Source organism: Telmatherina bonti, assembly GCF_933228915.1.
Source record: "Telmatherina bonti genome assembly, chromosome: 12".
Classification (NCBI taxonomy): Eukaryota; Metazoa; Chordata; class Actinopteri; order Atheriniformes; family Telmatherinidae; genus Telmatherina; species Telmatherina bonti.
Window position 1 is genome coordinate 33,216,806 of NC_136610.1, and position 25,618 is coordinate 33,242,423.

The 25,618-nt window shown below is 39.2% G+C and overlaps 1 protein-coding gene across 2 annotated transcripts; it reads left to right on the forward strand.

The window, feature by feature from the left end:
* The first annotated feature begins 160 nt into the window (after positions 1 to 160).
* On the forward strand, positions 161 to 24,127 carry stag2b (STAG2 cohesin complex component b). 2 transcript variants are annotated; one of them, XM_079250572.1, is made up of 34 exons: positions 161 to 301; positions 2,260 to 2,388; positions 2,470 to 2,551; positions 2,672 to 2,815; positions 2,922 to 3,018; positions 3,187 to 3,263; positions 3,462 to 3,666; positions 4,646 to 4,797; positions 6,115 to 6,188; positions 6,304 to 6,427; positions 7,838 to 7,936; positions 8,128 to 8,207; positions 8,338 to 8,445; positions 8,624 to 8,735; positions 8,851 to 8,968; positions 9,114 to 9,217; positions 10,175 to 10,267; positions 10,366 to 10,455; positions 10,600 to 10,803; positions 11,682 to 11,752; positions 11,880 to 11,967; positions 12,090 to 12,170; positions 12,266 to 12,358; positions 13,335 to 13,509; positions 13,603 to 13,742; positions 13,883 to 13,984; positions 14,098 to 14,246; positions 15,923 to 16,051; positions 16,285 to 16,511; positions 17,063 to 17,282; positions 19,755 to 19,862; positions 19,943 to 20,072; positions 21,189 to 21,266; positions 22,194 to 24,127. In XM_079250572.1, exons 2-34 carry the CDS (start codon positions 2,345 to 2,347, stop codon positions 22,215 to 22,217), a joined length of 3,822 nt encoding a protein of 1,273 aa, XP_079106698.1. In that variant the 5' UTR covers positions 161 to 301; positions 2,260 to 2,344; the 3' UTR covers positions 22,218 to 24,127. The 2 variants fall into 2 exon arrangements, with proteins under 2 accessions (XP_079106698.1, XP_079106699.1); XM_079250573.1 differs by having other exon boundaries at positions 19,946 to 20,072.
* The last annotated feature ends 1,491 nt before the right edge of the window (positions 24,128 to 25,618 follow it).

The window sequence follows — 25,618 nt, forward strand, 5'->3', positions numbered from 1 at the left end:
AAAAAAAAATTAAGTGTCAAGGTGCAGTACCAGTGACTTACCACTAGATGTCACGCCATCGGCCGTGTATGTACGTAGGGGTAACGTGGCCGCTAGGTGGCAGCTCTGCACCAGGATTTCCTCCTCCTAGGTCGTCGAAACAACAAACCGAACTACGGAGCAAGCGGGGTGAGAGAACGTCCGAAACCGCCTCTGACCGCGACTTTTAAACTCTTTTTACAGAATTGTAACGGGATTTAGACGGTGGCGGCATACGAATAGTAAAAGTTACGATTGTGTCGGGACTACATTTGACAGTAAGGTAAGTTAGCTGTAAAATGGCGGAGAGCTATCTGGAACTTAGTTGATTTGTATTTTGCTAGCCGCGCTAGCTTCGGCGGAGCCCTGAGCGCGGATGTCTGCCTGGAACAAGTCACCTCGCTAGCATGGCTACTTCGGTCCATTAGCAAAGCTACCAACCTGGAAATTTTGGCGTAGCTGCACAAAATACACCGATCGAAATGTAAAGAATTTTTAAAAAATATTTCCAGTGACTTGGTTTCACTTTATATATTTGTAAACAAAGTGTTTGTTGCTTATGCAATACGGGACTGGAACTCCCGAGGCAAGATGGAGGACGCAAGGACGTGATGTTTTTTTAGGTAACGTTAGCCCTAGCTATTAGCATGGCTAACTAGTGGGAGTTGTTCTCGACTCATTATTCGTGCCATATATATTCTTAATTGATTAATATTTTAATAGAAGACATATAAACCTACTATATAGATAGAATGTAGTTAATACCCCCGACTGCATTGCTGATTAGCGTCATTGTGTATTGGCTCATTTTAGCTTGCGCTAGTACAGTAGAGCTTGCGTTGTTTTGTTGTTGTCTGGATACAGTATCGCTGTTAAATTCATTCATAATCCCCGAACAAGACTGTTGTCAGTCTTGTGGTTTATAGCGTTTATTGTTTTGCTAATTATCTTGTATTTTTCACTCAGTCGTGCATGCTTACTTCATCAGAATTCAACTAGCTGACGTCGAGGAAAAGACGCCGAGCTCCTCGGTTCCTTAGCTGGCGGCGCTAGCACCAGCTAGCCGGTGGCGCTAGCACCAGCTACGCACCGGTGTCAATTTTGACAGGAGCCGACGAAGAACGCTGGCGTGCCGGCGTTGTTGGAGGGACTTGAGCCGGTAGTTGGTGGTATAGATTTGAACATGAATCCCCATAAATTCGTTTCCATTGTTTAATTCGACGCAAGATAATGCAGTATTATGTCGTAAGCTCAACTTTATAAGATACTCTTTCCGATTTGGCGCCACTTTTTTCAGCCTACACCCATGCAAGTCGTATCGTCTTGACATGCAGGATCCCCCCTCACAGGCAAGGAAATTGGCACGTTGCACAACCCACCAAATAAAAAAGCAGACATCAAATGCTCAGAGTCTCTGTAGGTTTTCATTGGCGTGCACAAACAGCTTTAAGTGTGTGTTGCAAATTTTACGTCCATTCCTCTTTTATTTACAATAGTTATAATCAGTTCGCCACATGTGGGCTATTATTTCAGGGATTTTGCATGGCATTCCTTACAGGTTATTTAGATTATTTCAATGGACTGTTATAGTTGTAACCAATATTTCAAACTGATGTAGCTATATGTTAATGCTTGACATAAATTAGCATGCAAAATGTATCCAGAGTGGAACATTATTGGTGAAATTTGTTTGCTTTCTTAAGATTGAATAGTTATCATGGAATAGTTTTATGGGCTTCCTTTGCTGCTTAGAGATTCACATTTGTTTGACATATCAAAGGGATGACAAATAAATTGCATCCACATTCTTCTTTGATGTATATATTAATTTACACATCACAACCATACAGTACTTTCACTGTGGCCTGCAGTATCTTGTTGATGTTGGTACTGTCCTTTGATTGGTTTAGATATGTATGGGGCGGATTGGGCAGTACCATATTTGGCCATTGAGGATGATACTCCTATCTTACTTGTATGACGTTGTCTGTAAACCCAGGGAGCTGAGAAAGAGGAAACCAATAGGAGAACAGCAAGAGTGACAGTAGCATTTGCGACCGCCCCCTGTTACCATGTGAAACCTTTTTTTTCTCCCCCCACTTTGAACATACATCCAAGAAATATTCTCTCACAACAGCCAATGTGGCTTTGTGTCAATTACAATTTTAATGCTTTTTTAGTTTAATTTGTTGTTAGTCTCTTGAAATGTGCCAACAATACTTATTTTGTTACCTATTGTAGGTCTCATGCAACCTCCCCTGTCTTGTATTTACTGAGAATCTCAAGTCCGTTGTAAGTTAAAGTTTGTCCAGAAGATGTTACAGAAATGATAGCAGCACCGGAAATACCTTCAGAATTCTCCTACACTCAGTAAGTAAATGTTTTTTACATTTTCAAAGAACTGGACATTTTAAAGTTGATGTGGATGCTCATTTTGCCATGTGTTTGCAGGGATACAGACACCAGATTCTCCTCAGATACAGACTTTTCTGAGGATCCTGATGGAAGGAGTGCAAATTCAGCTAAAGGAAAGGTATGGGATGCATATATGGATTAAAAAAAAAAAAAGTATGTTTACACATATTTGTGCTATCTAAAGTTGGTTTTGTGGTTGGGTTTGACCTTTGTCTTTTTTTGGTGGATGGTTTTTCAGGGGGGGAAGAAGGGGAAGAAAGCAGCAGGTGAGAAAGGCAAAGGAGGGAAGGGTGCAGGTCGGATAAATGGTCACCACCAAGAGAATGGCATGGAAAACATGATGCTGTTTGAGGTTGTGAAGCTGGGCAGGAGTGCAATGCAGGTATGAATATCAGACACTTTAATATGCAATATGAATGGAGTACTAGCGCCTCATTTTGTCTAAATAATTTGTTTTTCTAACTTTTTGTTTCCTTATTCTCCTGCAGTCTGTTGTTGATGACTGGATTGAGTCTTACAAACATGATAGGGATGCTGCATTACTAGATCTCATCAATTTCTTCATCCAGTGCTCAGGATGTAAAGGTATGTGTGTCTGTCAGAATAGATGATCTTTGCCATGATTCTCAAAAAAATGATGAACTATGCTTGTATTACAGAAGCACTCGAATTCTTCTTTTTAGTTCGGCAGAACTCTTCTGTTGGGCTACTTGGTGAATTGCTCTCGTTCTGACTGCTTTTCCTTTTTATCAGGTGTGGTCAGTGGAGAAATGTTTCGCAACATGCAGAACTCTGAGATCATTAGACGAATGACAGAGGAATTTGATGAGGTAATTTGTCCTACATGAGTACCCATAACTGAATTCACTGCACTCCTCTGAAGTGTTTTTTGGATTGAGTGGCATAACATGTATCTGAATGCTTTGCCTTCATATAACATTTCCAGTTTCAAACTGGTGGCTGTAGCTAATAAATATTTTTTTGTACCGTTGTATTAAATGGGGTTCTCTTCTTTCTTTCCTTTGCAGGACAGTGGAGACTACCCCTTAACCATAGCAGGGCCCCAGTGGAAGAAGTTTAAATCAAGCTTTTGTGAATTCATTTCAGTGCTAGTGCGCCAGTGTCAATACAGTATCATCTATGATGAGTACATGATGGACACGGTCATCTCCCTCCTCACTGGACTATCAGATTCCCAAGTCCGAGCCTTCAGACACACCTCAACACTGGCAGGTAAGATGACCTGTTTCTGTGTTTTACATTTGAGACTAAGTCTGTCATGTTCAAGAGTGCGTGCAGAAAGAAATTTTGGGGGGAATATGACGGTAGGTATACATGCCATATGTTTTTGAGGTTGCAGTGTATTCTACTTTTCATTTAGTCTGCATTTTTATGGTTCATTAATTGCAATAATTGTTGAAAGCGTGCATGTTCTTATAAAGCCACTCAACGCCCAAGCACAAAGGTGTTTTCAGCCCCTTTGTTTGTGTTGTTGTTGCAACTTTTGCTTTTAGTACTGGCTGTACTCGTCATGTTCACAATGGTGCTTGGGGCTTTTCTAAGCTACCATGGTGGGTTTACCCAATACAACAACTGTCAGACACTTGGTGGGGATCGATAATATATTAGACAGTAACCTGGGTTTACAGGAAGATCTTCTTTGTGTAATTATATATTTTACAAAACAAACCCTAGTTGAGCAGATGGGTGATATGACCTCAAAATGTGATGTTCTCTATGCAGGATACAGCTCTTGTGCACAGCTGCAAAATGCTTTTGTTTGTGTTTAGTTATTTGAGTTGATTTTGGCTGGTCTGGTGGAATTTGCTTTGCATTTATTCTTGATTGTAATCTTTTTTTTTACTTGAAGTCTACAGCTGATTTTAGCAGCAGACAGCTACAAGTGGAGGTGTAAGGTGTGTTTTTAATAATGGACTGTGCTTACAATTGTACACTTGCTTGCTTAATTCAAGGTCTAATTACAAAGAGTAAAAGGGAAAACCTAATTTAACATGTTCCCAAATATAAATATAGCAACTTTTTTTTATTTTTTTTATTTTGTTGTGTTTAATTGGTTTTAAGTACTTTCATATTTTGAAAAGTGCATTCAAACTTGGTAATATGAGACACTGTGTGTTGTCATATTTAAAAACTGTGTTCAGTTTGGAAAACTCGTTTGTTTGGCCTCTGAGCTCTCTTTGTCTTAAAACAGCCATGAAGCTGATGACAGCCCTGGTGAATGTAGCTCTAAACTTGAGCATTAACATGGATAACACCCAGCGCCAGTATGAAGCCGAGAGAAATAAGATGGTTGCTAAGAGGGCGAATGACAGGCTGGAGCTGCTCCTGCAAAAACGTAAAGAGGTAAGTGTGGCTGCTGTTTGTCGTCTTTCTTATAAAATGCAGTTTGCCTACGTCCATTGTTAGCAAATGAGCTGTTTATTGTCATGCTTCTGAATTTTATAATTCAATTTTTAAGTGATAAAGCCTTTATTTTGAATTACTGGAGCATTTTTTTATCTTTATTTTGGGCAAAAATGTTTTAAGTGGTAAAAGAAACAAAGTTAATTTCTGTATGATATTCTGAAATGATTGAAAGGCTTCTATATAAACAGATAAAATCATTTATATATGCAGCCCTTTTTACTATTTTATATGCAGTGTATTTTTTCCTCCTTCTGCAAAGAATATAAAGAATCTCTTCTATTTTTCACACTTCTTCACAAGGCATTGGGTTGAATCAAAATGTGTGTGCTCAGCTGTGAGTTGTTTCAAAATACATGGAAAAGTCAGGTGTTGGTGGTGTGTAATTGAGCTTAAGGCCTGGAGTCAGGATCCTCTGTTTTGTTTTTGTAATTTTAAAGCACAAATCAATTCAAATAAAATGATTAAGAAAAATAAAATGACACGACATAGGCTGTAGTTCCATCTTGGTAAACAATAAATACATCAGTTCAGCATTTCCAAGTGGATGGAGAATTGTGCTGTTTTGATGATCATGAAGCTTTAAAAATATTTACAAAAACTGGCTGTAGATGATTGTTCCACAAAGTTTATGTAGTGACTTGTTTTCTGAAAGAAATTCCTTTTTGTGAATATTGTAAAGTGAGTGGGACATGAAATGGATGTGGTTTGTTCAAGAGTCTAATGCGACAATATGATGGCGCTAAGATCGGTAATTGAGTTTTTTTTTCTGCCTGTCTGTAAAGCGTCTTGAGAAGGCATTGCTATGATTTGACGCTATATAAATAAAGTTGAATTGAATTGAATTGAATTATTAGGATTTTACATTTCTCCAACTGTATCCTTTGAAGGGCCATTTTTATCAGGGCAAATCATAAAACAACCACAGTACTGGAACCATGAAATCCTTGCACCATCCAAAAACCATGTTGGTTAGATCATGTTTTCTAAGGAAAAGCAACTGTTACACCTCTGTAGGTGTTTTACCAGCTCTGCCAAATCTTATTCAGCTTGCATCGTCAGCTGGTTATATAACAGCCAGTTCAACGGGGCCTCCATCTGTTTGGTCAGTGTGCAGCCACACCTTAGCATGTTGGCTGCACGTGTAATTTCTTCTTAGCAGTCTCTCTTCATCTCCTCTAACTTTCTACTCTGTTGTGGTTTGTATTTTATAAACTAAATGTGTTCATGCGCTGACTTCTGGACTTTTTATTTCAGCTCCAAGAAAATCAGGATGAGATTGAAAACATGATGAATGCAATTTTCAAAGGAGTGTTCGTTCACCGATATCGGTATGACCTTCCATAACAATTCCCTTAATTCATTAAGTTTAATCTTGGTCGTTGATTGTGCTGATGGATGTGGGTTTAATGTTTCGCTAAACGAATATTGACAATGTTTTGACAGCGATTCAATAGCAGAAATCAGGGCAATCTGTATAGAGGAGATTGGAGTATGGATGAAACTCTACAGTGATGCCTTCCTCAATGACAGCTATCTGAAATATGTGGGATGGACAATGCATGACAAGGTACAGTATGCAAAGATTTCTAATGCTCTTATAGTTTATTAAAAGCCCATTTGTGTGTACCGTATTTTCACGACCATAAGGCGCACCATACTAAAAGGCGCAGTCTCAGTTATGTGCGTCCTTTCTGTATTTAAACACATACATAAGGCGAACCTGACCATAGGGTGCGAGTTTTATATACCGGTACAATCCACGCCCACACTTCCCCCTTTAACATTCTCAATGCACACAAGCATATAAGTATGCCTTTTTAAAAATAGAGCGGGAGCAAAACCGAGTTTGGTTGTGCTTTATTTAAGTATTGATTACAAAGTACTAACATTTTTTAATCATCAATCATCGGCGCGGGCATGGTAAAACACACGGATAAAACAAGCAGATAAGTGTGCGTATTTAAAAATAGACCGGGACCAAAAGTGAGTTTGGTACTCACATTTTTTTTTTACCGGTAATCGTCATCAGTCAAACCCATCAAAGTTCTCATCCTCTGTTTCTGAATTGAACAGCTGCGCTAAATCTCCAGTAAACATGCGAGGTTCACTTTCTTCACTGTCAGTCACTTTCCGTGCCGTGCGGCTCCTCTGAAATGATGCCGGCTTTTGCGAAAGCGCGGACAACAGTGCCAGCAGACACATTAGCCCAAGCTTCTTTCCTCCAACTCGAGCCACCTTGTCTTATGTCCACGGAAACTCAGCTGCGTCTTCTTTACCTGTCGGAGCTCGTTTTCTATCTTCCTCCACTTGCGAACCATCGATTCATTAATCTTAAATTCTCTCTCGGCTGCTCGATTTCCACGTTGCTTGGCGTAGTTGATGGCCTTCAGTTTAAACTGTGCTTCATAAGCGTGTCTTTTTGCCATTTTCAGGGTTGTTAGAAAAAGGTGTTCTGCATGACGCACATACCTGTTCTTTTATATGCGATCAACGCCCACGCTTCACCCTAACGTTCTCATGGTGTTCTCTACTACGTCCGATTACAACAACAACACGCACACAAAGGGCGCACTGCACTATAGGGCGCGCCGCACATTTTGAAGAAAATCTAAGACTTTTATGTGCGCCTTATGGTCGTGAAAATACGGTATGTAAGACTAATCCTGACATATCCCTCTTTCCTGTTATTGTTTGCTGACTTCAGTCTCTGTCAGTTCTGTTATTACATAACTTTAACTGTGGACTACTTCAGTCTGACCAAATGTCTTTTCTGCAACAGGATCTTTGATGTTTTTCTCATGTTTAAATATTATATGTATTGCTAACATAAGAAAAAATGTCCATACCAAAGAAATTAAAGGATTTTGATCTTAATATTTGGAGAAAAAAAATTATATTGGTCAGACTACTTGCATAGTAAAAGTACAGGAGAAAAAGCCAGTGTTGAATAAACGGCTGTTTGGTAATTTCATTCCAGCAAGGCGAGGTACGTCTGAAGTGTCTGACAGCTCTGCAGGGCCTGTACTACAACAGGGAGCTCAATGCAAGACTGGAACTCTTCACCAGTCGCTTTAAGGTCAGCACCACCTGCTGGAGAGCATGAACACAGCAGCTACACTTTTTCTTTCTCTTCAGTCACTAGATCAACACAATATGGGGAACTGATTTGTTTCAATTAAATTTTCCTTTAATAATCAGCCAGATTATTTCCTAAATTTGTCATTTCTCTCTCTTTCTTTCTTTTTTTTTTTTTTTTTTTTTTTTTAGGACCGGATTGTTTCCATGACTCTTGACAAAGAGTATGATGTTGCAGTACAAGCTATTAAACTGCTCACTTTAGTCTTGAAGTAAGTGGTTTCTGTCAGTGGTATCGGACCACATGGTCTACATCTGGTGCTAACCCTTTAAAGTTTTGCAGATTGAAAACTAAAATGCATTCCTCGCACGTCTTTAGCGTCTTTGTATTTGCCTCTGCAGTAGCACGGATGAGGTTTTAACCCCAGAGGACTGTGAGAGTGTCTATCACCTGGTCTACTCAGCGCACAGGCCCGTTGCAGTTGCAGCCGGCGAGTTTCTCTATAAGAAGTAAGTCAGAAAAGTTGCCCAAAAATTTTTTAGTTTGAATTTCATAAAGCAAGTCTGTGTGTAGCTTATTTTGGTAGCTTGTTTTGCAGGCAACTTGCTGATTCAGCAAATTCTTTGTTAAAAATCTGGGTTTGTGCGTTTTTATGTGATATATAGTTAACTATAAATATTTTCACAGATTATTCAGCCAGCGAGAACCAGAAGAGGAAGGTGCCCCCAAAAGAAGAGGCAGACAAAGCCCCAATGCCAACCTCATAAAGACCACTGTCTTTTTCTTCCTTGAGAGCGAGGTACTTTGTCACCTTCTACGTTTTAGTCTTTATTCAGTGTCTGATTATTTTTACATTTTCATAGAAATGAAGTCATTCATTTGGATTTTGTTTGCCTCAAATTCTTTCTCGTTAGCTCCATGAGCATGCAGCTTACCTTGTGGACTCCCTCTGGGAATGTGGAGCAGAGCTACTGAAAGACTGGGAGTGTATGATCAGCTTACTGCTAGATGACCCGTTGCCAGGAGAAGAACGTATGGCTCTGCTTTTTGTGTTGTTTTTTTTATTTTTTTTAAATTTTTTTTAAATTTTTTATTTTTTTATCGAAGGCCAACTGGCCTGAACGTAGTCCTGACTAAATTCAACTTCTGCTGATTGTTTCTGTGTTTGTGCTTTTAGCTCTTACAGACAGGCAAGAGACAGCTTTGATTGAAATCATGCTGTGCACTGTACGGCAGGCTGCTGAATGCCACCCACCTGTTGGAAGAGGAACGGGAAAGAGGGTAAGAGAGAAAGTAAAATTAATCTGGTTGTTTTCTCCTAAAACTGCCGGACTTTCCTCGAGTTTCTGTTGTTATTCAAGTAAACTTTGATTTGTGGAAGTTGAACTTAGTCAGAAGCACTTTTGTACCGAAGTTAATGTTTTAAAATGACAAATTAGGCAATTATAGACACTTCCAATTGATTTTATTGTAGTTTAGCCTTTTTTTTTTATTTTTTTTTTAAAATTATTAAAATATTTTATTTTTAAATAGTGGAAAATGTGTGACTGTTTACTATGCATGGTTATTCACATTTATGAGACATTTAAAGTCTACATAATACATAATACTGGCTGAGTGCGACAATATTTTGCACTTATTTCGGCTAAACCCTAGCCTGACACGCCAGACTGGAGTGCTCTATGTTTACAATACAGAGCGACTCAGTCTGGACACCCTCCCATTCAGTCTGAAACAAACCGGCCATTCTGATTGGTTAATCTGAGGAGACTCTTGTCTTGCGTCAGCACGTATTCATCAAAACGTTCAAGCTGACGCACAGACATGGTCGGAGTTTGTTTCTTTTTGATTAGGTTCAAAAAGCAACACAGAGTTGCCACTAACGCCATGTAGCCTCAGGTTTTTACAGCAAAAAACAGGTCATTTATGTCTTCTGTACTGCCCGCACTTTCTTACTGGATGTAACCAAAGCCTCTTTTCTTCCTTAAATATTAAGTAACTCATCCTCTCTATTCGGAAGATGTTCTCTGTAAAAAGTTGTACTGAACTGTAAAAACTATTTAAGAAAATTTAGTGGAGGAAATACCCTTATAGTCTTGACAACAAGCAACAGATCTCCCTTAAAGTTAAGTTTGAACTGTGTGTAAACAGAATGAATGTGTAAAGAGTAGCTACAGTGCATTAATACATGCAGGCTAGTTTGGATACATCTATCAATGAATTGCATCTCCTCATCAGGTCATGACAGCGAAAGAGAAGAAAATCCAGCTGGATGATAGAAATAGAATGACAGAGCTGTTTGCAGTGGCTTTGCCCCCTCTGCTGGCTAAGGTTTGCTGCACCCATACTTTTTCCCTTTTTTTCCTCTGAGTTTTTTTTTCTTAGCAGCTTTTGGCATCATGAAACTGTATCCCATTAATGTTTTACAGTATGCTGTTGATGCAGAGAAAGTTACCAACTTGTTACAGCTGCCTCAGTTCTTTGACTTGGAAATTTATACCACAGGACGTCTGGAGAAGGTGAGACAGGATTTGCTTGCTGTACAGCAGCAGCTGGGTCTTGTAAAACTGGGCGGCTGACTGCTCGTAATTGACAATAATGCAGTTTTGTCTTTTTTATTGATTAACTCACACGATATCGATTTGTTTGTCTCTGTACTCAAGCACCTGGATGCCCTGCTGCGTCAGATCAGAGAAATTGTGGAGAAGCACACAGACACTGAAGTTTTAGAGTCCTGTTCTAAGACTTACCATGCCCTCTGCAATGAGGAGTTCACAATCTTTAACAGGGTAGATATCGCCCGCTCTCAGCTCCTGGATGAGCTTGTGGACAAATTCACACGGCTACTGGAGGATTTTCTACAAGAGGTAAGAGACCGTGCATGTCGCCACTTTGTTTGACTAAGGGTTGCTTAAAACGGCATCACTAGAGCTCATCATGATCCTAATCTTTTATAAAGATTTAACGCTAGTGCCTGTTAGTTTTAATATCACATTTCCCTTTTTTGTTGTAGCTATTACAAAACTGATGGTATTCACATGTTGTTGTTTTTTTTATGTGTATTCGACAAAAGTGAATATATGGCTGAAGCATAAATTCAAGCATATCGAATTTATGCTTGTTATGCTATGAAGTGCAATAGGGGTGGGAGAATCGAATTGAAAAGTCGAATATTGGAATTTTTTGCTTCACAATTTTAAAATTGATTTTTTTTTCTTCCTTTTTGTTAAAATCTACACCCCCCCCCCCCCCCCCCCCCCCCCCCCCATAAAAATAATCCACTATAAATTTTTTCATTTTTATTTTTTCATTGATCTTTTTACTTGTCTTCTTGGACATTATAGCAGCAGAATGATGGTTTGCCTACCGTGTTGTTTTTTCCTAATTGTAAAAGGAAAAAAAAAAAAAAGACGAGCAAAAAAAAAAAGTTTTTTTGTTTGTTTGTTTTTGGTCAACAAAAATCAGCAATATTGAATACTTGTAAGAATCGCAATTTAATTTGAATTGGCACCCAAAAATTGGAATACAATGGAATCAGGACAAAAGCATGTCAACACAGCTCTAAAATGCAACCAGGCATAACACCATGTGTCATACAGGCTGATCCGAGCCAGAACCTTATTAAATACTGTGAAAAGAAACTTGTCATATATTGGTGGAGACCTTTTGTATTTTGGATGATTCAGTGTTTTGAGATGTGACAACATCCCGAATAATAAAACTGCTGTTGTACATTTGTGTTCAGGGTGAAGATGCTGACGAGGATGATGCTTATCAGGTTTTGTCGACTTTAAAGAGGATCACAGCATTTCATAAGTACGACCCGATTCTTTCAGAAGTTAATGCTGTATCAAACATTTCAACTACCCTTTTTAAGTTTCTTTACTTTTTGATGTTTATTGTCGCATGTCTGAGGAAGACTCTTTTGTTAACTCTGTTGCAGTGCACATGACCTGTCAGGATGGGACCTCTTTACCAGCAACTTTAAGCTGCTCAACACAGGCATTGAGAACGGAGACATGCCCGAGCAGGTGAATAATTATACCATTTATTATGCAATAAAATCAGGCGATAATTTGTAAATAAAAATACATTTCATGTTTTTTTTTGTTTTTTTTTTTCTTCCTCTTTCTCGTTCTCTTCTTCTGAGCAGATAGTCATCCATTCACTGCAGTGCACTCACTATGTGATCCTGTGGCAGCTGGCCAAGTTATCTGAGGGCAGTTCCAGAAAGGTAACATCTCATCATCAACTGAATTGGACAAGTGAGGGAAATGTTTGTTACAAAACTCATCACTTTTTTTTCTTTTCTATTTCTTCTCCCATCAGGATGACCAGGTGACCCTAAGGAAACAGATGAGGGCATTCTGTATGATGTGTCAGCGTTACCTCACCAATGTCAACACAGCCGTCAAAGAGCAGGTGAGAAACACGATAAAATAATGTTTTTCTTGTACAGCAGCAGTAATTAAAACAGCTTAGTTAAAAACGATGAGTTTAAACAAGCGATTCACAATCATCGACTTGGCTGCTAATCCCTGCAACTTCTGTGAATATTTTTGGAATCAAAGGTTGCTGGTTTTGGTTGTAAAAGTGACGAAATAAACCCTCTACTTACTCACAATAATGATGCAGTTTTCTCCTAATTCTGCCTGAGAGAAGCTGGCGGAATAAATAGACATCTCCAAAACAGCCACTTATGGAGCATCTACAATACATGCAGTATTTATGCAGTATAAAACTAGGAAAATTACAAACTAATTAACGTAATTATCGATTAACAAAATACCTTCACAAAACGTCCCCTTCAAGACAACTGGACTGCTCTATAAGTAATGGAAGTAAGTTCACCTTTATTACAGATTAACTTTTAAATGTGATTGTAAACAACTTTTCGGTGTTTAAGTTGTTTTAACACAACATACTTTTCTCTTAGCAAAATAAATAACTGCAAAAAGCCAATGTAAAGTAAAAATTCTGGTTTAGTGACAACTAGCAGTCTTCATCATACCATTCATGGTATGACACCAGACTGAGACGGTCATGACAACTTACATTTCATTGTTCTATATCAACTACTGTTGTTGGTTAACGACACTCATTCATCATTCAACATGATTAGAGCAGTGTAACTTTGTGAGATTCTTTTTGCAAATTTCACCTGAAAGAGGGATATCCTGAACTTATCTGATCTTGTCTGATTTTTAAAGGTTTTTACTTCAGCCATTTGAATTAAGAAGGCAAATAAAAAAAAAATCTATATTATTCTGTATGATTTTTTTTTTTTAAATTTGCTGAAACTTTGTGGAAAAAGGCTTATCTTTGAGGAGTCATTTATATAATTTTCAGCTACATAGTAAAAACTCTCTGTTCTGTCTTTTTCCCTTTCCTCCCACAGGCATTCACCATCCTGTGCGATCTGCTGCTCATATTCAGCCACCAGATGGTGTCCGGAGGCAGGGAACACCTGGAGTCCTTGATTTACTCCCCAGAGGATTCCTTACAGTCAGAATTGCTCTCATTCATCCTCAACCATGTCTTCATAGACCAGGACGATGAAACGAATAGCACAGGTATGCGTTCGTTGTGCACTTACATAGCTTATGATGAGCAAGCAGTAGGGTTGTTTTAAAAATGCCAATTTTTGTTTGTTTGTTTTTGCTTAGATGGCCAACAGGATGATGAGGCAGTAAAGATTGAAGCCCTGCACAAGAGGAGAAACCTCCTTGCTGCCTACTGCAAACTCATCATCTACTGTGTGGTAGAAATGAGGACTGGAGCTGACATTTTCAAACAGTACATGAGGGTAAATATTCAATACAACAGCAAGAAAAAATGGCTTAAACTGTATTTAAAGATGATTTTGTGGGAGGAAAACATTATCCAGCTTTCAGACCATATAAAGTGCTGAAATTCCTCTAAACATGGTTATATTTTTCCCTACAGTATTACAATGATTATGGTGACATCATCAAGGAGACCATGAGCAAGACTCGGCAAATTGACAAAATTCAGTGTGCCAAGACGCTCATTCTCAGCCTGCAGCAGGTCAGTGGGCACACACGTGCCCTCCCATTAATTTGTAATGTGATTCTGAGCATCTGTTAGTTTGTGCTATCATTAAAGATGTGATTTAATTTTAATTTCTCTCTTTGTGCTAGCTGTTTAATGAAATGCTGTCTGAACTGGGTCACGGGTTCGATCGCTCCTCATCTGCATTCTGCGGAATCAAAGAGTTGGCCCGTCGTTTTTCTCTAACCTTTGGTCTCGACCAAGTAAAAACCAGAGATGCCATCGCTATGCTGCACAAGTAAGGCTTCATTCTGTCCTTGATGGATTGCTTTTCTATTCCTAAATATATTTGGCAGAATATCTGCCCACTGTCATGTTAGACAAATTACCCTTCAACAACAAGTTTCCTTTTGCCATGTTATTTTTTCCTCTGAATTTTTCAGAGGCTTAAGTGATGAAATGCAGTTTTGCCAATTCCCATAAACCGACAGCTTAGTAGAAAGCTTGGAGGAACAAGATGGAGCTTGTCTAATACAGTAAAAGCAGTAGTGCTGTTAAACAAACTGTCATTTATGATTGTGTGTTTCAAGTTGAGCAGAAGTATAAAGAATTGCTCTCTGTTTGGTTTTGGGAAGCATTTTCTGCATTAAGGTTTTGTTTGTTTTATCCCAATGTTATATTGTTTGTCAACAAAAACAGAATTTCATGGTAGACAGAAATTATATCACAGTGCTCAGTAGATTAACACTTTATGTACCAAACATTTAACACACATATAACAATATGATATAATATGATAAATAATCAAGGGAGCCCCATATTTAAAATGCTCCTCTTGGCAGAGGACATCCTCATTCTGACTTCATGATGCTGGACAGGACAAAAAAAACCCCCCAAACATACGTCTATAGAAATATTATTCTTGAACACTTGGACATAGTATTATTAAAAATGTATAAAGTCGTGTCTTATCTGAAGAGGCCTGGTAGGTCAGTTTAGACAGTTGCTTCATTTGCTGCTGTTTTCTGTTCGGGTCGCTCGGCTGTCCCCTGTGGATGTTTACACTGGAGAGGCTTGGACATTTTACGTGTTTCTTTTAGTGAACGACACACATTTTTGGACAGTGAAATGTCTTTTGTCATCGTACTCGACAGCGAAACTGAAATGATCCCACACTAAAGATCTGAAGGAAGCCGGTGCATCTCTCAATTTTTTTTCTCTCAACTCTGCAGTTTTCTCTTTATGTGTCTGTGAGCCACAACTGAGTCCCTGTCAGAGGAGTGAATATAAGTTATTGGACACAAACTTTCAAGGGCGAGCTTTTGCCTGCATGGAAAGGCGCACACACTCAGTGGTCTGTAGATGTGTAAAAGTACAAGCGGAAAACCGAAAACCCACGGAACAAAAAAGGCTGAATTTCCCGTGCATGTGGACCGACCGGTTTAGTATCTTACAGAGTCCTGGTTCTTCTCTAGAGGCATTCTGCCTTTAAGCTCTAAGTGTGGTCATTGACTTTAAGATTAAACAAGCTTATTTGAAGTCATTTTTAGGATCGGATATCCTAAATTGTTTGTGTTCTGAAGGGTTTGGATGCGTTCGTCGTAAAACAGCAATCATTTGTGACATTTTTATTTGTTGAAGCTCCTTTTAAAATGTTAAAGGTGTATATCTGCCAGCATAATGTCATCCCAGTAGGGCTTGTCTTGAAATCCAGTCCAGGTTCAATAGTTTGTTTGAAATGAATGTTTCAGAAACTTGAAGCCAGCATTGCACATGAATCTAGACCTCTGTTGGAAATATCGGGTATCTATTAACTCGAGAATTATGTCTGTCGTAAAACTTGAAATGGGCGACCCTCCGTGATTATGTTTGGCATTTTTACTGCACAGTTCAGATCCTTTGTTTTTGTGAAACATCCTTGAATCTATTGTTAATATTTTTTTTACAGTGTCTTTCTCCTCTGTTTTTACTCAGGGATGGTATCGAATTTGCATTTAAGGAGCCAAGTCCCCAGGGAGAAGGAGGCCCTCCCCTCAACCTGGCTTTCTTGGACATTCTCAGCGAGTTCTCCTCCAAACTTATGAGACAAGACAAGAGGACTGTGTATGTTTTTTTTTTTTCCATTTTCTGCTCAGCATTTGGGTAGCGGGCTCCAGTGGCTTACTGTAACAGGTGTTTTTGACAAATGGTGCAACTGGTGTTTGTGGTTTTTAAATGCCCCAGATGGAATTTGCACCTGGTTTAATGTGTGTGCTGTTTTTTTGTGTTTTTTTTTTTTTACTTTCCTATGCCTAAATGTATTCATCTTGTCTTTGTGCCCTCCCTCTTGTGATCAGCCACATGTACCTGGAGCGTTTCATGACGTTCCAGATGGCGCTGCAGCGAGAGGACTGCTGGCTTCCACTGATCTCCTACAGGAATTCCCTGCAGGCTGGTGGGGACGATGACACTATGTCTGTGATGAGTGGCTACTCCAGCAGGGGCTCTTCCGTTCGCTCTAAGAAGACAAAGCCTCCTGCCGCTACAGCCGGAACTTCAGCAGCAAAGAGGAAACTGCCAGAAGGTATTTATTTTTATGCTTCATTAAATCATTGAAGTAATTGATTAACATTGCTTTATTTTTTTTTTTTTTAAACAAATTTGAGGTGAAAAACAGCATTGACTTTCATTGAGAAGCTTATGGCACTGATTCATAATGTCATCTCATGGCCCTTTCTCAGACAAATCACTTAAAAAAAACAATTCATTTAATGTGTGTTCTTACAAACCAGTTCATAAAAAGGAAACCAGTGCTTCAATGCTTCAGACATATTACTATGAAATGGGGGAAAAAACCTACATAATATGCTTTTTTTTTTTTTGTGCTTGCAAACATATATAGATGTGTGGAGTTGCTGTTTAGTTAAAAAACTGAATAAAAGATGCAAAGTAAAAATGTTGACTGTATTTTAGGGTCACTTAAGCCTGAGAGCATGTAATTCAGTGAGCTTTTCAGAGACTTAAATTTTGTTCCATGTTAAGGTGGTGACAGAGAATAGGACGGCCGTCCTTTTTTTATCTGAGATGGAAAATTGCAGAGACTTGTTTCTAATTCACTATCCGCTCACATTTCAGAGGAGAGCAGCAGCGGCGAGGTGTGGCAGCAAAGCATGCAGACCCCAGTCATGATGCCTTCCCCCCATCTCACTTCCACTGCCATGCGAGACCTTAAGAGGACTCGTGATGACAGCTACATGGGGGTCTACCCCCTCGCTCATGAGCAGCAGCAGCCCCACCAACACCCACAGCACCATCAACAGACGCCTCAGCACCACCAGACACCCATGGATTACAAGTATGTTTAATGAAATCACACATTTCTGAACCACTGCAGGCTGTTCTGTCTGGCATTACTTGTTAAAGGGTCACAGTTCAGCACATTTGAGTTCACGTTTTAGAAAGCATTTAGAACAGCTTTATTCTTGGGAGTTAATTCATTCATCCTCAGGCATAAAAACATCCACTCACAAGTATTAGACCTCCCCGATGACGAGACCTATGACAGATCTGTGTTAATTTATGTCCATAATGTTGTTTTGCTGCAGATTTACAGGATGTAAACTAATGTTCTCATACGTGGAAGATTTTTAACAGGGCTGTCAAAGTTGATTCTGCTTCATTTAACTGCTGGTTAAAGAATTTGTGCCTTTTAACACGAATGAATGTGCAATAATATGCCTAATTAAGTTTTTAGTCCGTGCTGTTTTGAAAGAATTTCCATACAAAGCAGGGGGAGAAAACTACTGTTTACTCTTTATATCGTTGGGTTTATTTATTAATGATAGCCGCAAGCTGGATTCGCCTTGTGATATAAGCTGGGCGCCAAACTAACACCATCATTGTTAAGTTGTGTAGACTGCATTTAGCGGTGCTCAGTGAAAAAACAGCAACACATCCTTTGTGTTTTCCTTACCTAAAACTGGAAAGTATCGAAATCTGTACACGTCTGTGGCTACTAAGCATGGAAAACTGTGTCTTTGTAGTACGACTGACAGCTTTGTTCTTCTCTCTGAGGTGACAAAGGAGACTGAAAGATGAGGTTGTAATTTGGCATCAGTTAAGTCTTTACTTTCCTTTTTGAGACACTGAAGAGGGTGAACATTATGTAGATAAATGATCCTGGATCCCGGGCCTGTTGAGACTTTTTACTGCTGATCGTGAGTAATTTACTGACCACTGTCAGCCGGCGATTCTCAGCTGCAGTCAGGTTCTGCTTTACTGCCTCCCACAGCGTCCACATCACTCCCAGGTTACCCACAAATTTCATTCTCAAAGGGAAAGCTTTAGTGATGTTTCAAATGTGCAATCATGGCTGCAATGGAAAAATAAGAGAGGAAATAGCTAAATTAGTTTCATCACTTTCATGTATCATCTCTTTTTTGATAATTTTATAATGCGCTCAGGCCCAACTGTCATGGTCATTAATAATTAGGGTACTGTCTTTTTTCCTCCTAATGGAGGTCCATCTGATTCAACAAAGAAGCACCAATTTAATATACAAAACCCATTTAGTCACTAGTGCATATAAACCCTGTTGCACCCTGCATAACGAGGGAGGAGCAGGGCAGGAAAAAGTACAATTTTATTGCAAAAAGAAAAGCAAAATCTTGTTGAACCAGGCAGGAGAGTCTGTAGCTAGATGAGATGTAAAGCGGTCATCTTTGATCACCGTGACTCCCTCTGAGGCTTTTCTGCAGGTGCCTCTTGGTTGCATCCATCCTCTCTTGACTCTCCAACTACCTGATTGCTACTCGGCCGTCTCCCCACCGAGTTAGACGGTTTGATAAGAACAGACTTGGTATTCTGCTGTTCACCTCCACTCCGCACAATGTTCTGTACAATGTGTTGTCAGTGGTGCTGGAAGAGGAATTGACTCGCTCCAGTGAGAAAGTGGTTTTTTACAGTAATTTTAAATTAATTTTTTAATTGTTTGGAGCTTCTTTAGCCAAATGCATCGTGTTTGGACTGAAAGAAAATGTGCAATCTTGTGTAAAACTGCCTGAAAAGAGACCATTTCTAAAACTTCAGACCTGCTTTGTTTTCATTTTGCAGTCTGCATGTTAGAAGTTTCCATATTGGCATCAGTATCCCTGGTTTTGAGCTATAACTTGCTCTGTTTACCATTTTAATAATGAGGTGATACAAGGTTGATGGTGGCAAACGGTGCGCATTGAAAATGCTTATAGGCGTGGGAGTATCCTAGAGACATGCACGCCGCAATGAGCACTGCTGCTTCAGAATACAAAGGTTTCCAGCAGCTTCACTTCAACCGTTACTCAAATAAAAGCGCCAGAGTACTCAGACATCACAGCTGAGAGGTGGTTTTCTTTGCTTTGCTTTACTGACCCAGAATTTCCATATCCACGTTGAAGCAACCTCATGCTTCCCACCACAAGATTTTATTAATATATCCAGGCTGAGTTCCAGGACCATGATTCAGTTCAGTGGATCACTTATTCTCTGAGAATGGGATCCAACTGGATTGAGCCAAAATACATTAGGACAGGGTTCAGTGTAATTTCCCATCTGCATGTTTTTCATTCTGAGGGCAAATGGTTGCAAAATGTTTGCAGTTAGCAGTCTGCCAAGTGTTGGCTCTACTGGGACTGACTAGTTTATTTATCCACCTTAACTTTTCATAGGCATCCGTCCAGTGGGAAATTTGCTTGTGTCTGACATCTTTAATTTCTCTCGAGGTGGTGTGTCCAGTTAAAACACCAGACATGTGGATGAAAAACACAGCTAATTAATGCGCTCTTGTGTGTAGTTCCCAGGTGACGTGGATGCTGGCGCAGAGGCAGCAAGAAGAGGTACGCCAGCAGCAAGAAAGAGCCATGAACTACGCCAAGCTCAGGACAAATCTGCAGCATGCTATGTAAGGACATAAACACACCTGCAGGCAGAGCCACTGTGAACAGATAAAACACCTGAATAACTGTGTGATGGTTTTTCCAGCAGTCGTCGCGGCACTGGGCTTATGGAGGAGGACGAAGAGCCAATCGTGGAGGATGTGATGATGTCATCTGAGGGTCGCATGGATGACCTCAACGAAGGCATGGACTTTGACACCATGGACATTGATCTGGTGAGATGCATCTCATGGATTTTACTCAGAATAACAGAAGTAGTTGTTCCAAGTAGTGCACAGTTGACAGAAATGTTCAGATCAGCAGTCTGAAGCGATGCACGCTGGATTTTTATCTCACACAGCGTCATTTGTGTCCTCTTCTTTTATTTCTTCAACATTTTCCTGCTCGTTAGTTGCACTTTCCTCACACCCCCATCGTCCTCTTCCCAGTGTCCTTCGGCACTGTTTGCAGAGTTCATAAGTGTATTTAAATCCAGCACCTCTCACAGCTCCTTTAGACACCCTGTTAAATTGCCAGAACAGGGTTACACTTTGTAACAATTACCGACATCTAGCTGTCAAGCGGGAGAGAGGAACCATCTCCAGTGCTTTCCACCCACACGTCATGCAACCAATTGTCTCTTATCAGGCTGAATTACTCCTGGAGAAAACAAGCAACTTGAGTGTCACTGCAGAAAGCCTTGAAGGTCTGTTTGGTGGAGATTTGGGACGGCAAAAACATTTTTATGTAAAGAGATTTTAAACGGGCAAATTTAAAGATGAGGAATCAAATTTTTTTTAAAAATATTACTGGAAAATTGTGCCGTTTTCTATCATTCCCAGAACAGCGCTGATCCGCTTTGGTGTTGTGGCCTAATAGTTTCCAAACCACACAGTTTTATTATTGTGGCTGATTTTAATTAAAGCGTTACAAACCAAGCCAAACTTTGCACGACTAACGCCGTGACATATCCAGATATAAATACATGTCGGTGGCTCCTACGGATGCCAGACTGTCTTGAAGGGGAAAAACCGCAGCGTTTCTGTGTGACTTGTGGAAAGGTTACACATCCGTCTTATTTAATAATGTGGGATTTCATCAGTTGGTAAAAGATGAGGAAATGTGAAATATGTGTTTGACTGTTCACACAAACACCACAGAATCATGTAAAATTAATATGAAGCTGTGTTTTAATGTTATCCAGGACAAATAATTATTTTAGGCATGTGTCTTTATTTAGACGAGCTCCAGCAGAAAATGTTGACAAGTGTTTTATTTTCTTTAAACCGAATGTCGTTTAACACTCAGTTGGCTGGATTTTCTCCACTAAACTGTCTCTCTCTTTCTTCCAGCCACCTTCGAAGAACCGCCGTGAGAGATCTGAGCTCAAGCCAGACTACTTTGACCCTGCTTCTATCATGGATGAATCTGTAAGGATAATCAATGTACTTACATGATGTCAGTTTTCTCTTTCAGCCTGCTTTATCTTGTGCTACATAGACACTCCAGGCAAGACGAAGGAATGAATAAGAAATGTATGGTTTGAAACACATGGAGCAGCTGCTTGCTTGTGTTAATTACTTACAGAATAAGGCTGTGTAAAACATTTAGATGCGTTCTGACCTGCTTGTTGCCAAGTGCTACATGACTTGTTGGCTGCAGAGCAATAATTCATGCTTGTGTAAACAAATTTGAGGCTGCACGGCCAGCCTTAAATTATTGTTTCGTCTTATCACAACTATAGGAAACCCTGGGAATTAGCCTTTTGTAAAGGTCGGCTGTTGTAAAGGTTGACTTCAACATGCAGAGGACGGCTTTCTCTTGTTTTTAATTAGCTCATTCTGAGCAACGAAACAACGTACAGCATGTTGGCCTTCAGACTTTCGCTACTGCACAAACCACGTTATTGTTCAGGGCTTAGCCTTTTGTTTTTGTCCCTGAATAATTTTGTGAAATCAAAGAGGTTGAAAACAATTGCCAACAACTTCACTGCTTCATTTGCAAATTGAAGCGCTGTTGGATCGACTCAGTTCTGCAGTGTGTTTTTCTTTACACAATAATAATGATGATAATATAAAACCCAGGATGATCTGGATTTTAATCACAATGGTTGGGTTTCTCCACTATGAAACCTTATCAGCACAACCTGAAATCTCAGCCTCATGTCACTTCTTACTGTTGGTTGAGCCAGTAAATTTCATGTAGACATGCACTTAAAACTTGGTGATGTAACGTGTTTGTATTAAATGCATTTGCTGAAACACACCATCAGCTGTAAGATGAATATGGAGTCTTTACGTTAAACAAGTGTTTGGTATTTCCGGTCCTAATTTTTGTCTTTCTTTTTATTCCTTCAGGTCCTCGGGGTGTCCATGTTTTAAGCTAATATCCAGATGGTTTTGACGCTGGGATAACAGAAGAGGCGCTTTGTATTTAAAGAGAATTTTAGAAGCGAAAACAGAAGTGTTTCTGTAAGAAAAAGCAAAAATTAAAAAAAATTATTCTGACTTGTACTCCACGTGGACCAATGACAACCCACACTCAGTGTTGCTTGCTCAGAGAGGACTTTGTTTCGAAAATGTACTTTTATAATCTTGGGTAAGCTCTTCCTGTTCAGACATAGTGCAACAGGCCACTTCCAAAACCTATTAGAAACAAGACGTCTGAAGAAAAATCAATAGCTTTTTCCTTTTTCTTCCTTTTTTTTCTGTTTCTTTTTTTTTTTTTTTTAAAATGGGGATGACTTGGTGTGTTTAACTTAAGAAACATTTTTTTTTTGTTTATGTCTAACCCTTTTTACAATTGTAGTAAGTTACCAGGTGTGAAGTAGTAATTTATAAACGGACTGTAGTAGCTTGCTTGTACTGTGTTAGCCAAGTGGATGGAGGTCTTTCTGTTTGTGTTTATTTTCCCTCCCTTCCCCCTCTTACTGTTTCTTTTTCTCCCTCTTATCTCTTCAGTTTCTTTTCCCTGTTGTTCTGTTGTTGGGCCTGAGCCGAGGTCCTGATAACCACTGGTGGTTAAGATTTTGAGATGTCAAGTAGAATCTGTCTAGAACCCTTTTATGCTGTGAAGATTCCTCAAATCTGCTTTTTGTTCCACTCTTATTAAGTCCCAGAGCTCCCCCCTCTCCAAATGTTGGAGCACTCCTTAAACAATCTACTAGAAGATTATGTCTCCTTAAGAAATGAGCAGTTTTATTTCAGTAGTGCCACTTTTTTGGGCTCTGGAAGATGGGTCAAAGAAAACGCCACCTTTTAGTTCCTCTTAAAATCCTGCAGCGTAACGTTAAAATGGGTATCTACATTTTAAATAAAAGTTATATATAAATTGGTGCTGATTTTATATATGTGCTTTTGGTTTTCTTATTTTCAACCTTCAGTCACAAAGTTTGAGAGATGTGTAAGTAAAACCTAAAAAATAAAAATAAAAAAATAAAAAATTAAAGCATGGGCAGTCATGCATCAAGGAAGATTTTTAAATTTATATTTTTATGTTTTTTTGTGTTTTTTTCTTTTTTCTTTTCTTTTTTTTTTTTTTTTTGTCTTGATAATGTCTTTGAATTTCTACCTTTTTTCCTACATGTAAATTAGTTTGGATAAAACAAATGAAAAGACTTGTGAAATTCAGCTTTAAGGTTTTTTCTCTACATGAAAAGTCCTGTCACAAAAAAAAAAAATACTTATAGATTTCAAATGTTAAAACTGTAAGGTAGTCATTCAGACAGTACTGAAGATGAAAGTTATTCAGCAGCGCTGTGGCAGCTAGACAAAGCGTAGATTTTGACATATTTGTCACACAAGTTTTAATGAAATGTTTTGTCTACTGAGGTCTTTCTTTTGTAGTCATTCCATGCTTAAGCCTTAAACATGCTTGTGGAGGTCACCTTTTCTCACAGTAATCTTCCATGTCAGAGGTGGATAATTGGCTTCTTAGAACATGAATTATCAGGTGGTCGGATGTAATGTGATAAAGTAGATAAAACAGCCTATATGTGTTCTGCCTAATTATTTTATGTAAGTAAAAAGAAAAAGAAAAAAAGAAAATTCTTTTAAGGAAAAAGTACTGTTTATTGTTTGTTACTTACCACTACATCGGTATAAATTCTTATTAGATCATGTGTATATATACAAAATTTAATTTCTTCCTTTTGGCCATTTCTGTGTTTTATTTCTTTTTCCTGCACTCTTGGCTACTCTGAGTTATTGTCTATTATCCCATCCTCTTTCAGTCACTGTTTTCTGATTTGTACTTGTCTGGAGACAGTAACTTTTGAATAAAAATCAACACATTTCAACCGTGGTACCCTTTTTCTCCTCTTTTTTTTACTTAAAGTGTTACCTCAGCTTGCTTGTTCGCCACATGGGGGCAGTGTTGTCCAAGTCACACATCTCAAAGGGCAGGGTGCCACATTAATGGGTGCACCTTGCCCAGTTTATGGGAAATTATATTCTGTTCTCAGGTACTCGATTGCAATGCACGTATCTTGTATGTGGCACTTTTTTTTTTTTTTTTTTTTTTAAAATACATTTATCTTGGAAATCAAAGGACCTTTTAGTAAGAGTAATGCTTTGTTCTGTGCAAACACAGGAGTGCCATAGTTTTATCATGAAAGTGAGTGCATGAGGAAAGATTAAAAATAAATAAATAAAGGGATGAAAGCAGCACAGACTTCTGTTTTAAGTGCATGATTAATAAAGGGGGAACTCAGATCAATGCGGGCGCACCAGAAAAGGGCCTGGCAGAGAGCGCTCTTCATGTCCAGCTCCTAATACATGAATGGGCTCATGTGTCACTGCGTCAGTCTGCTTGTCACATCTCAGCCATCAGAACATAAGGTGCAGAAAAGCACTTCCCTCTGCAGCCTCGTTTGATTGTCTTCAGAGCTGTCAACCCCTCTTTTTTTTTTTTTTTTTGTGACATGCTGTTAGTGGTGTTCATGCAGAAGAAGACCAAAGAGATTTTTTATTAGTGTGTCGCTTCTGTCAAATCAGCTTTATGAAAGTTATTTCCACATTTCATGCTTCCATGCCAACTTGGGTTACTTTTGCTTGTTCCCACAGTAGTGCATCTGCTTGGCTGACTCAGGTTCAATTGTGTTGTTGAGGTCAGGGCTGCAGAGTTTAAATCAGAGCCACAGACTCGGCTTGGCTTTTCCTTGTATTTACCTCTGATAACCCAAACAGCCTCCACATACACTATCAGCTCAGCTTGTGTTGACACCTCAGAGGGTCAAGGAGGGCTGGAAACCAGTATTCAAACATATATCTAAGTGCACTGGGAAACTTGCCTGATTACTTTTAGATCATATTTAATGACTAAGACAAGTTTGCATTACATTTATTGCATCATTTCCTTGTAACTGATTATAGCTTTCATATTAAAAACAGACCTGTCAGTGGAGTAGTGGTCCCTTGAGAAGTGGGGTATACTCAGGGAGGAAGAGTTATGAAATTACTAAACCAGTACTGGCACACGGACATATATACATGTATCTTTATTATGTCTATGTTCAGGCTAAACTGCACCAGCATAGCATCGATAACCTTAGCTGGCTGCTGGTCGACGTAGGTACATGTGTGAGGATGTGGTAATTGTAAAATCAGCATCATAGGGGGATTATAAGTGGGGTATACTCAATGCTGACTGAATAAAAAGTGGGTTTACCCGCGTATAACCTGGACTACACCACTGAGACCTGTGTAGGCAGATAAAGCAACAGAATGCGGTGGATAAATCATTAATTGAGGCATTGGTTGTAATCTCCTCAAGTTGGAAGGGC

What these genes read in the sequence shown, in the direction of transcription:
- stag2b (XM_079250572.1), top strand. Translation starts at nt 2,345, where the DNA reads ATGATAGCAGCACCGGAAATACCTTCAGAATTCTCCTACACTCA. An exon ending in TTTTCTTCCTTGAGAGCGAG is followed by an intron (nt 8,736 to 8,850) that starts GTACTTTGTCAC and finishes CTTTCTCGTTAG; the next exon opens with CTCCATGAGCATGCAGCTTA. An exon ending in TGGAGGATTTTCTACAAGAG is followed by an intron (nt 10,804 to 11,681) that starts GTAAGAGACCGT and finishes ATTTGTGTTCAG; the next exon opens with GGTGAAGATGCTGACGAGGA.